The following is a 12,961-nucleotide window of genomic DNA, read 5'->3' as shown; positions in this document are numbered from 1 at the left end:
TTTTTAAATGATGACTAAAATGTGCTCATTCAATATGAACTTCATCCTCAATACTACTACTTCTACACTTGTGGACTATTTTTATTGAATTTTAAATAGAGCTTTTTTAAAAATAATTTATTTTATTTTTTGTTGTTGAGACTATACACTGCAAAAACCTACAGCAATTCAGGTTTCTACATGTACAACTCAGTGACACTGAGTAAATTCTTCGAGTTGTGCAGCCATTCTCACCCTCCTTTTCTGAGTTGTTCCTCCCCCATTAACGTAAACTCGTTGCCCCTTAAGGTTCCTATTTAATCTTTCGAGTGGCTATTGTCAATTTGATCCCATAAAGATGTATCTTAAAAGAGAGTAATGCTCAAGGAAGACTTTCTTTATTAGTTAAGCTGTTTCTTGGTTTTTAGAAAACTGCAGGGGATATTTTTGGTTTAAGGTTTAAAGATTATTTTAGGGCAGTAGTTTCAGGGGTTCGTCCAGCCTCTATGGCTCCAGAAAGTCTGGAGTCCGTGAGAATTGGAAATTCTGTTCTGTGTTTTCCCCCTTTTGATCAGGATTCTTCTGTAGAATCTTTATCCAAAATGTTCAGTAATGGTAGCCAGGCACCATCCAGTTCTTCTGTTTCATGGCAAAGGAGGCAGTTGTTCATGGAGGCAATTATCCACACATTCTATTTCCTCCCCCTATTCCTGACTCTCGTTCTTCCTCTGTTGCTCCAGGTGAATAGAGAACAATTGTACATTGGATGGCCACTTGGCAAGCTTTTAAGACCCTGGCACTGCACAACAGGGAGTAGAGCAGAAGCACTAAACACATTATTAGGCCAGTTAACTGGGATGTCCCATGAAACCATGACCCTAAACCTCCAAACCGAGGAATTAAATCCCATGAGGTATTTGGTTGTACATAAGCAGACTCAGCAGCTACTCTTCTTTTTGTTGTTGTAAATATATGTATCACACAACTTCTGCCGCTCAACTTTTTACAGGTGTACAACATATTGATAGCAATTACATTAATTGGCTGTGCAACCCTACCCTTAATCAATGCAGTTTTTCCATCACTGTAAACCGAAACTCAGCACTCCATAAGCAGTAACCCCTCCTTCCTCCCTCCCTCCCACCCCTGGTAACCACTAATAAACTTTGGTCTCTGTACTTGTGCTTGTTTTTATCTTTTTGTATAAATGAGAGCATACAGTGTTTATCCTTTTATGATTGACTCATTTCACTGAGCGTCAGGTTTTTGATGTTCGTCCATGTTGTAGCATGGATCAGGACTTCATTTCTCTTTCTGACTGAGTAGTATTCCATTGTGTGTGTGTACCACATTTTGTTTATCCATTCATCTGCTGATGGGCTTTTAGGCTCTTTCCACCTTTTAGCTATTGTGAATAGTGCTGCAGTGAGCATACGTATGCAAGTCTTCAAGTTTCTGCTTTCAAGTCTTTTGGGTGTATACCCAGGAGTGGAATTGCTGGGTCATATAGTAGTTCTGTTTTAAGTTTTTTGAGGCACCACTACGGGTGTTTTCCACAACGGGTGTACCATTTTGCCTTCCCACCAGCAATGGATTAAAAAAAAACAAACAAACCCATTGCTGTCGAGTCGATTCCGACTCATAATGACCCTAGAGGACAGATTAGAACTGCCCCATAGCATTTCCAAGGAGTGGCTGGTGGATTCGAACTGCCATCCTTTTGGTTAGCAGCCGTAGCACTTAACCACTACAACATTTACTATTAAAAGAACTTTTTTTTTAAGCTTTAAGCTCGTTTCTTGATTATGCGTTTGATGTGTGACATTGTAAAGTTTGCACTCATGAGTTAAAAATTCTGCTAGCCATTGTTACTTTTATATCCCAAGCACATCTTGTATAGAATGTCCAAACTGAATTCCTCCACACCCACCCTAGTTATCTGTTCTTCTTTTTGTATGTTTTTTCTTGGTGAATAGTACCACATACACTGAGTTACCCTGGTGGCGTAGTGGTTAAGAGTTACAGCTTCTAACCAAAAGGTCAGTGGTTCGAATCCACCAGGCTCTCCTTGAAAACGCTATGGGACAGTTCTGTGCTGTCCTATAGGGTCATTATGAGTCAGAATCGACTCAACGGCAGTGGGTTTACACTCAGTTACCAAGCCAGTGACCCAGGAGTAATCCTTAATTCCTCTTCCTTAATTCTCCACAATCAAGCGTTTACAAGGACATCTTAATTTTGTTTCCAAGTTGTGTCTTTAACCTGTCTGTTTACACCACTACTACTACCTCATTCCTACCGCTTTAATTAAAGTCCTCAACATTTCTCACCAGGATTTTTAAATTAATGTCCATCCTCTTCCACCACATTCCATTTTCTGCATTATTACTGGAATGATCTTTCTAAAAGGCTGAGATGGTCATGTTGCTCCCTTGCTTAAAAATCCTTTACGTTTCCTACAATCTTTAGTCAAAATTCAAACCCCTTTTCTGGCCCAGACTGACTTCTTGCCCATACATTAGGGCCTTCCTGTCTTCCTAAATGCTATTCTGCCTGGAATGCATTCCCTACCCCCAACATTGTCTGCGCATTTAATACTTCTCAATCCTTTAAAGCTCAGTTTAGGTGTCATCTCTGGAAAATCTTCCCTAATCTTCATTACCACCTGCTCACCAACACATACACAAACGCACTTATTCTCTTGTTCTCTTTCTTCCTCTCTGCACATCTAGTTTGGTGTTTTGATGTTTATACTTTTACATTTGTTCATCTCCCCACTTATCTATGAATTCCTTTAGGACTGAGACGTTATATTTTATCTCCATATGGCTATCTAACATGGCCGACCAACTTACTACCCTTGAACCATCCTGAATTTATACATTTTAGTTGTGTTTTTAAAATCTTTGGTTAAAAAAAAAAAAAAAAATTCTTAAATCATTTCATAAATATTTGATTGCTCATACTGAAAAATAATAAATACAGGGGAAAAAAGTAAACAAAAAAAGTCCCAGTCCTTAATATTCTAAGTGGAGACTAACAATATTGCTAGTAGAAAATTGGTATGGTTCAAATTTAGGTTCTACCGCTTATATTTGTGACCTTGGAAAAGTTTCTTAACTTCTCTGTGCCCTACAACTCCCACCTATAAAATGGTTGTAATAGAAGTAGTCAGTTCTGCTCTAATGCTTATTTTGAAAACATGAATTTGTCCCAGCACAGTTGATATACTAGGGAGCCATTTGAGCATAATGTAAATTTTGTGTTCATTTATGGGTGATATTGTCAGTGAAAAACTGTACCCAGCTGAACTGAGCTGTGTAAGAATATGTAGAATGTGTGTGCATGCACACACACCTCAAACACGGGCGGATTAATCCTGATGTGATGAAACCCTATGTGTAATTGTTCACTACAGATTAGCAAGTAAGCATAAGTAAGTCTGGGCTTACCTTGCTTAGTGGGTCATCCACCCCTGTCAGGGATTACAGCATTGAAAACAGTCTTTGATTCTGTAGGAAGGTGTTGTGGGGTTGAGAGAGAGACAGATCCCAGCCATACCTAGAAGCAGAGTCTTTGATGTGGTGGAAAAATGTGAAACTGTTCACTACAGATTAGTAAGTAAGCACAAGTAAGCCTGTGCTTATCTTGCCTGTTGGATAATCTGCCTCTGCTCAAATGTCTACCGGCTACTTCAATTCACTGTGTGTATTATGAGCCACACATGTCCACATCTGGTGTTAAAACTTTTCTTCTGATTTCAGATAACCCTCCTTCCACCATTTTACAGTAACTCACAAGTTGCAGCCATTTCTGTGTCCATGTCCAGAAGCAAACTGAAAGTTTTTTTCAAGATAAAATGCCATCTTTATTGTAGTATTTATGAATTGTTTAACTATTTATTATGTGTAAAAGTGTGCTGCTGTTTTTATTAGGTTCTTATCCTTTTATGTATCATTGACACAGTTTTGGGTGTTATGTCCCTTTGTATGATTTTGCATAGTATGGTGACTTTTAAAGAACGTGTATATTGTGTTACAGCAGAACTGGTTTTCCCTACTGTGTAAGGTTGTTGTGGGGATTAAGTGATTTATTACATATAAAGCACTGAGAATGATGTTTTGTACACCATAAACAATAAATATCAGCCACCGTCTTCATTAGTATTATTGGAAGAAATGTTTTTGATCAAAACATGGTAGTGAGGCATACTGATGGAATTTAATTTCTGTGTGTGCCAGTTGTCTTTGGTTATAAGACACATTGTTAAAAGTTATTCAGGGACTGTGACTTACGGACTTTAGCTATTAGTTGATGTGTATATTAGTTGAATGAGTGGTATGTCATACTCTTAAGTGTGTTAAAAATGTCCTCTTGAAATAAAATTGAAGAGGGTTTTGGTTACCCTTTTCATCTATTGAGTACTCAGACATTGACCTAAATACTAAGTGATCTGATTCACATTTTGGATTATTTTATTGAAGGTTCAGAATGCTAAGCAAGTAAACAGTGCACTTAAACAGAAAATGGAAGGTGGAATTGAAGAATTCAAACCTCCTGAGGTATGTTATTGAAGAATACGTGTGATTAAGTGGTGGAACCCTGTTCTTTGAGTTACCTGGTGTTCAACTACTATTTTGGTCATGTGTGTTGTTAATACTTTGAAGGTTTCATAATATAAATCAGTTTGTCATTTAGATAGTTAGTCTTTTGAGGCTTGACTAATTATTTTTCCTGCCCTTAACAATTCACATCAGGCAAAGTAATTAGAGAAAACAGCTGTAGGAGTAGGCACGGTGCATGTGAAACTAGAAGGTCATTGGGTGAGTAGGCCAGTGCCGTTGTGTCTTGACAGCAGAGTGTGCTCAAGGCCTTTTCCTGCCTGTGGGAATTGGTAACATAGCAAGGAAAAGATCACTAGAACAGGAACTCATCTGGACAATTTTAATAAATTTTTATTTTAAGGTATTTGTCTTTTGGTTCAGATTTGCAATTAGAATTTTAGTATGTGGACTGACATCCATGTACTTCTATATCATTTATTTAATGAAAATATAAATCTAAAAACAAGATATAGATTGATCATTTTCTGAAGTATTACTTTTATTTCAGGTGAAACCTGTGTATGTTTTTTTGATATTTATGGTAATCATAGGATTACTTAAATGCTCTTAAGGTCAAGTCAAGTCTGTCTTTTTATAGAAGCTTCTTTAATAAAATCTTTTTCTTTTTTTTTATTCTTCATATCCTGGATTTGTCTTTCGATGTATGTAATAATCAAATAATCTCATTTAGTCCTAATGGGATGTTCCCACTAAGTCACAGGTTGACTGAAATGTCTACAAATGAAATATGTGTAAGAGGCTGGGGGGAGCAGAAGAAAAGTTCTTCAGAAATAATACATCATATGTGTTCTTAATCATTAGACTTTTGGTAAGGAAGAATCATTATAAAGAAAGTTGTTTTGTTTTGAATAATTTCTTTCAAGGGGTTAAATAATTAAAAAGAATGAAAAATACATAGATTAATACGTCATACTAAACCTACAAGTTAACTGATGTTCTGGTAACATTTAGTTAAGGACAGTATGATACAAAAAATACTACTTTATGTTATATTATTGCAACAAAAAATTATTTTTAATTTTTTATTTGAAAGATGCATATAAGCAAAAAACTTTAAATGCTTATAATTGCATAATTTAAAAATAAATATGGCAAATATTTAAAACATAGGAATACTATGAAGAGCTTTATGCCAAGAAGTTAAACAAATTGGAGAAACTCCTAGGAAAATATGTCTTACTAAAATTGTCTCAAAAAGAAAACCTGAATAATTTATAACCATTAAATAAATTGAAGGAATAATTAGCATCTTTCTCACAAGAAACACCAAGTCCAGACAGTTTTATTGGAAAAGTCTACCCAGTGTTCAAGGAAAGGATAATTCCAGTCTTAAACAAAATTTCCAGAAAATTACAGAACATCCTCACTCATTAACATTATATAAAGTACGACATGAAAGTACAATAGCACTTTATAATGTTTGTGTATGCTACCTCTTTTCAGCCTCACATAAATCCAGAGAAGTAGATAGAGCAGACACTATTATTTTACATAAGGAAACTGGGACTCAGAGAGGTTAACTGACTTATTCAAGGTCACATGACTAGTAAATGGTCAAACTCTGGCTAGATTTCAAATTTTTAGAGTCCTGGTTGTAAGAGTAGTATATATCACGCTGCCTCTTACTTTTGGACATTTTCATATAATAGCAGAATTGTACATTAGATTCTCACATTTTAATGTAATTATTGGGTTAGAAGTTATCAAATATTCATTATATGTTCTGGTTTATTGTAAAAATAATGGTCCAAATAAAACAACTACAATCTTAACAGTCTGCCATCCATACATTGAAGTTTGAATATTACTTCAAGGTTGACTTATTGAACTCAATGACTTGTAAAATGTATATATGTTTTATCATCTAGAAAATGCCCAGGGTATATTTATATTATTCCTATTGCTTTATGTGGGTAAGGGACAATATGAGTAGATACATCTTAAAATACTAGATTAACAACCACAGTATGGACTTTGAGAAATCAGATTTTTCATCCCCTTAGCTTTATGTTAGACCAGACTTAATCAGAGTATGTCATTAGCCTTTGGAATAATTAGGCCATTAAATGAAGTAACTCAACGGGAATAAACAATTACTTAGATGCTTTACTTATTCATTTTGGTTGTATTTGTTATTTTCATTTAGGGAAAGGTGTGGTGAAGAAAGCCCATTCACTTCCATAAGTATTTACTGATCACTTCTTTCATGGAAGGTGCTGTGTTTAAGCACTGTGAGAAGTGTGTGGGGCAGGGGTAAACACATAAAGATGAAGAATATGTGGATTTTTCTCACCTGCTTTTAAAAAAAAAAAAAACTCAATCTAGATGTTATAAGACAGACTAATAAAAGCTTTATGATAGATTTGTGAGTAAAGTGCTACAAGAAAACAGGTGGGCATTATTCATTCTAGCTGGGATAAAGAGGGAAGACTTCTTAGAGGGGAATGTTCCAGGTAGAGGGAATAACATAAACAGTGGTTTAATATTGAGCAGTACATTCAGAATGTAAGTACAGTGGGGAAAATTAAAAGCACTTTTGTAAACCAGCCAACAGGTGTTCCGTGAGTACTTGTTATGTGCTCATTATTGTGCTAATTAATATTGAGAATTCAGTGGAAGTGTGAAACCATCTTTTCTCAAGAAGCCTGTTGTCTTCTGAGGAAGGCAAGCTTAGATGTAGAGGAGGAACGAATGCAGTCTATGAGAGAGATGTTAAGGAGGTTGAGCCGAGGCTTCGGTATGATGGGATGAGTGGCAAGGTCCAGAGTATAAAAGTGCTTGTGAAAGCTAGAGAGAGATTTGCCTTTTAAATTAAGTCAAATGGAAAAACCAAATAATCTCTTCAGTATAGACAGTTTGTAATGAAAATTTTTAATTTTAGGAAAATAATCCTGCCTGTATTATGCAGAATAAATTAGAACAGAGAAGCTATAGCTGCTAAAATACTAAGTGTGTGATGATAAAAGTAAAATGATGGAGGAGTATCAGATAGGATTGGATGTTAGTTATAGGAATAGACAGCAAGTGATGAACCCAAAGAACATTTCAAAGTAGAAATTAATGTGATTCCTTGAAAGTATGTAAGAGTGTTGGGATGGGGGATGGGTAGTGTGTTTTGTTATGCTTTGGTTTGTTTTGGATGGAGGTGGGGGATGGAGGTGGGTAAATGGGGACAAAGAAATTAATAAATCACAGGAAGGAAGAATATTTATAGCTGAGAAAAGGAGTACTTTTGAAGCTAGAAATTTCCCCATCTTTGAATGTTTTCATGCAAAGGTAGATGGCATCCTTTTATTATGGATGTTGGATGGAGTTTTCAGTATTGGGTAGAAGGTTTAACTTGGTGACCTTTTCCAAGTCTTCCAACTCAGAAAGTATGAATGGGAAAGGTATGAAGACAGGCTCATTTAGCCAGGACAGTATGCTGTAAAGATTCTCAATTCACTAAGGATGTCATGGACTGTTCTAGAAGGCTCTTTGGGGCCTTTTATGTTACTGTATTTTAAAATAGCATTTCAAATTGGGGTTTGCTGTAGAAGAATATAAATATACTCAGTGGTACCACCTAGCAAACCACAAATACCATGCAATTTTAGATTCTAGGTGGACTTTAGTTTTCCTTTCTTTAAATTAAATCTCTATCAAAGTTTCTTGGGTTTAAAAGAGAATATAAAAATCAGTAACTTACAGGAATCCTGTATATTAAAAAATTTTTTTCCTGTTTTTCCTTCAGTCTTTCCCCTCTTTCACTGCGTCCATTTTGCCACACAGACTGTTCAGTCCTAGATGATCTTAACGCCCCCTTGCATGTTTTCTGCTGTAGCTTTGTGAAGTTTAATGTTGGCAATGATGACCAAATTCCACAGCTGTTAACTCCTTCTCATTGCCTTTTTCTGAGCCTTTGACATAGATGAGTACCTGTCTTTCTTCCTTTAACTTCTGAAAGGTTAAATTCTCTTTTATTACTATTATGTTTCCTTCTCAGTTGTAATTTTCCTTTCTATACTTAAATAGAAATACAGATTTTCTCTAAGCTTTTATCCTCAATTTATTTCTCTCTTTCTCTCCCCTGTCTTGGATATATCATACAGTCTCACAAGTCAGTATATAAGAGTCACATCGTATGTATATTTAAATGACACAAATTCAACCATAGGCACTCAGCCAAATAAAAAAGAGAAAGAATATGTTTAATAATAGCAAGTTTAGTAGTGCTGACAGTTCTGTCTGGATGCCATTTATTGAATATATGCCCAGAGTAAATAGTTATGAGCTGGAAACTGTGAATCTACTCTTCTTTACTCAGTCTTAGCTTCTACATGCCTCCTGTGTGAGCATCTTATTGAATTGAGTGAGATTCTAGTATTTGAATTTTTTTCCACACAACACTTCCCTAAATTCAAGGCAATAGCTCCATCTGGGGTTTAACTGAAAAACTAGTGGTCCATTCCAGTGCCGAAAGAATACGTAACTGTGTTAACTTATTGAAAGTCTCTGTGCCTGTCTCCATTGCTGCTTTTGTAAGGATACTTCAAGGATAATTTTGGGGGAAGAAACAACTTCTTTTAATTCATAGGCTTATTTTAGAACCCCACATCTGAGTAAGATATGACTCCATTGTACTCCCTTATAAAAATGTCCCAAACCCTTAAAAATGTGTTTGAATAAATTAATATAATATAGCCTCCAGTGGAAGTTCCACCTGAATGTCCTGCCTAATATCTCATTCTCAGTGTATCCCAGATTCAGTTCGTCTCAGCCTTGCCTTCTCACACCTCCCGAATCAGCATTTCTTGACATGTAGGTTCTTAATGGCATCACACTTGTCCCAGCTTTCCAGGCTTAAAATCTTACTCTGGTTATAATCATACTCTTGCCCATCCCATCCCTCCCTCCCAGAAAAATGATTGCAAATTAAATCTAGTGTGAACTTACCAACCTTCATTTTCACTGCCCTTCCAAAAGTGGACCTTACCATATTTTGTTGTTGTTAGGTGCCGTCAAGGAAGTTCCGACTCATAGCAACCCTACGTACATTAGAACAAAACACTGCCTGATCCTGCGCCATCCTCACAATCACTGCAGTGCTTGAGCCCATGGTTGCAGCCACTGTGTCAGTCCATCTGGTTGAGGGTCTTCCTCTTTTTCTGTGACCCTCTACTTTACCAAGCATGATGTGCTTCTCGAGGGACTGGTCCCTCCTGATACATGTCCAAAGTACCTGAGACAAAGTCTCGCCATCCTTGCTTCTAAGGAGCATTCTGGCTGTACTTTTTCCAAGACAGATTTGTTCGTTCTTCTGGCAGTCTTTGCCAACACCATAATTCAAAGGCGTCAGTTCTTACTCGTTGTCCAGCTTTCACATGCATATGAGGCAATTGAAAATGCTGTGGCTTGGGACAGCCACACCTTAGTCCTCAAAGTGACATCTTTGCTTTTTAACACTTTAAAGAGGTCTTTTGCAGCAAATTTGCCTAATGTGATGCATGATTTGATTTCTTGACCTTCCATGGGTGTTGATTGAGGATCCAAGTAAAATGAAATCCTTGATAACTTCAATCTTTTCTCCATTTATCGTGACGTTGCTTATTGGTCCAGTTGTGAGGGTTTTTGTTTTCTTTATGTTGAGGTGTAATCCATACTGAAGGCTGTGGTCTTTGATCTTCATCAGTAAGTGCTTCAAATCCTCTTTGCTTTCAGCAAGCAAGGTTGTGTCATCTGCGTATCGCAGGTTGTTAATGAGTCTTGATGACACATTCTTTTTCATATAGTTCAGCTTCTCGGATTTATTTTAATTGAATATTATCAACTTTCCAGGCTTATGTATCACTTCTTCCTGACACAGATCTTGATGTTCTCTTCACGTAGAATACCTTCTCCTCATCTTTGCCTGTCAGAATTTTCTCCTGTTCTAAAACCCATCTCAGTCTCCAGCCCCTCCAACTTTAGTTTTTCTTGCTCCTTTCCTACCATTCCGGTCATTGTGTCTTTTTCTCCTATCTTTGAATCCCCAATTATAATAATGGTATGGGGGCAGCATCTGACCTCCTCTAACTTCACAAGGTGGAAGGAGAATAAGATCAACAGCCCAAGGCTGATTCCTATGAGACAGAGGTCAGACATGCCTCCTCTCTCCGCCATCTTTACCAGTTCTGACACTAACCATCTCTACCCTGGCACTCTCTACTTCTCTGCTGATTTTGATAATTCATTGCAATGGGCACGCAAAACTCACTGACCATACTCACAGTTAGGGCTTTATTAGGGAAGTAACAGGTTACAATTCAGGTTCAGGAATGCTCAGGATTCAGTTCTTCCATCAGGACAGCCTCTTCTCAGCCCAGCCTCTTCTCAGCCGTGTCTGCAGGCATGCCTCTTTCCGGCCCGTGGCCTCTGCCCCTTTTCCGGCAAGTGTTGCAAAGCTCTTTTGGCCCCTCGGCCTCTGCCCTACTCAGGCAAATGTTACAAAGCTCTTTTAGTTATGCCGATAAGTACCCTGAGGCATCCGACTCTGCCAGTAAGCCTTAGCCAGAAGACGCTCAGCTCTGGCTCTGTGAGTCAGCAAACCTAGCTCCACCAAGTTCCCGGAGGTACCCTACTCCACCAGCTAGCCTCCTATCTGAAGGCTTTCTCCCTCCGTGGGCCAGGAAGCCCACCACAGCGTCTCTTGCTGGTTTCCTGCCAGTCTCCTGGTTCTGCTGCCTCTGCTGCTGCTGTTTCTCTGCCACTGTTTCTTTCTATCTTGCCATCTTCAGTGTGAACAGCTCGCTCTCTGTCTGCTGGGTCTACAAGGGTCTCAGTACAGGGATCCCTAGTCCAAAGGATGCACTCCACACCTGGCTGCTCTTCTTTGATAGTGGTGAGATCCTGTCTTTCCGCCTCTGAGGTGGCTCGTTTTAAGCCTACCAGAATGGCAGAACTGACCAATCCCATCGTCGGGGTTCCATAGACTTTATTTCCATGGTCCTACCCCACACGAGTGCGATGAACTTTATTTGCATTTCTGGCACGCTGTCCAGTTCCCTTTGTGGGCCACAGTTACCTTATTTGTATAGTCTCAGCCAATCACTTCAGTAGGAGTTACAAGACCATAGTGAGAAAGGCCATATAACAGCAATCCATTGTACTGCACCAATATATACCATACTGTTTGCTTTTATAGTTATTTGTGTTCGTCCCATCTCCTAATTAGATTGTAAGCTTTAGGAAGTTTAGATGACATAACTTTATTCTGTCTTCTTCATTGTAGGCATATGTATAAAACATATTTGTTGATTTGTAAAAAAAGAAAATTCGTTTTTTTGTTCCCTTTTCATTAATAGCTCTGCCTTTCAGATTTACACCAAAACCAACTCACTGCTATCGAGTCAATTCTGACTCATAGTGACTCTTTGGGACAGAGTAGAACTGCCCCATAGATTTTTCAAGGCTGTAATCTTTACAGATCAGACTGCCACATCTTTCTCCCATGGAGCAGCTGGTGGGTTCAAACCACCAACCTCAGTTAGCAGCTGAGCACTTTAACCACTGTGCCACCAAGGGTCCTTTTCAGATTTAACAAACCAATTAAGCAAATTCTCTTTGCTCAGGTGCTGTGCTAGGTGCTTTTTACATATATTCTAAAACATATCCTCATACTTAGTTATATTTGATCCTCAGAACAACTTGCAATGTAGGTCTTACAGGGGATCCTCAGTGTCCAAGTACTTATTAATCTAGAGGAAGCACTGAGAAGCAAAAGTTGCCAGACAAGAAAATATTCACTAATGCTGATCCGTTTTGAAAATTAGGGTCTACTCACGAACTCTCCCTAATGAACTCTAGTGTTTTCTGTCCCATCCACCTTATCAACATCTTTCACTGTCAACAGTGCAAATACAGCACAAATCAAAATAAAATTACAAATACCGCAAAAGATGCAAGACTTCAGGATGTCTGTGAAAGTGCCAGAGAACGGCTTAAATCCTGCAAAACTGTTGACAGATGAGTATCCAGCTGAATTAACCGTTGAAGAAAAAAAGATGATGACTCACAGACAAGCACTTGAATAATTTGAGTAACAACGGTTAACAGAGGCCATTGAGAAAATGAACTGATTTTCATAACTTATAGTTTCATATTTCATATTAAGTTGCAGTCAACCCTTTAATTTTTCATCATTCATTGTGAAATATTTGGCCCAATTTTAAATAAGCTCCAGAACCAGTTATCTCTGGGTATCAAGGACTTCTTTTATCAACCTTTCACAGCTGAGATAGAATAAGATTGTCTAGATATTAACTCGAGTATTACCTCCTACTCCATTCTTGTTACTCCCCTTTTTTGGAACATGTGTTTAAATTCTTAGTTTCCCCGTC

At 37.8% G+C, this 12,961-nt stretch overlaps 1 protein-coding gene across 7 annotated transcripts in view; it reads left to right on the top strand.

Moving 5' to 3' along the window:
• The window catches only part of RCOR3 (REST corepressor 3), a 61,252-nt gene that overhangs the window by 33,631 nt on the left and 14,660 nt on the right, over positions 1-12,961 (top strand). For all 7 annotated transcript variants that reach the window (XM_004375177.2, XM_023730274.1, XM_023730273.1 and 4 more), the window contains one exon: positions 4,464-4,541. In XM_004375177.2, coding sequence (XP_004375234.1) covers positions 4,464-4,541 — 78 coding nt within the window. The remainder of the gene's footprint in view (positions 1-4,463; positions 4,542-12,961) is intronic.

Source organism: Trichechus manatus, unplaced genomic scaffold (genome assembly GCF_000243295.1).
Source record: "Trichechus manatus latirostris isolate Lorelei unplaced genomic scaffold, TriManLat1.0 scaffold00035, whole genome shotgun sequence".
Lineage (NCBI taxonomy): Eukaryota > Metazoa > Chordata > Mammalia > Sirenia > Trichechidae > Trichechus > Trichechus manatus.
The sequence above is the reverse complement of the archived record's forward strand: the minus strand, read 5'-3'. Positions and strand labels throughout refer to the sequence as shown.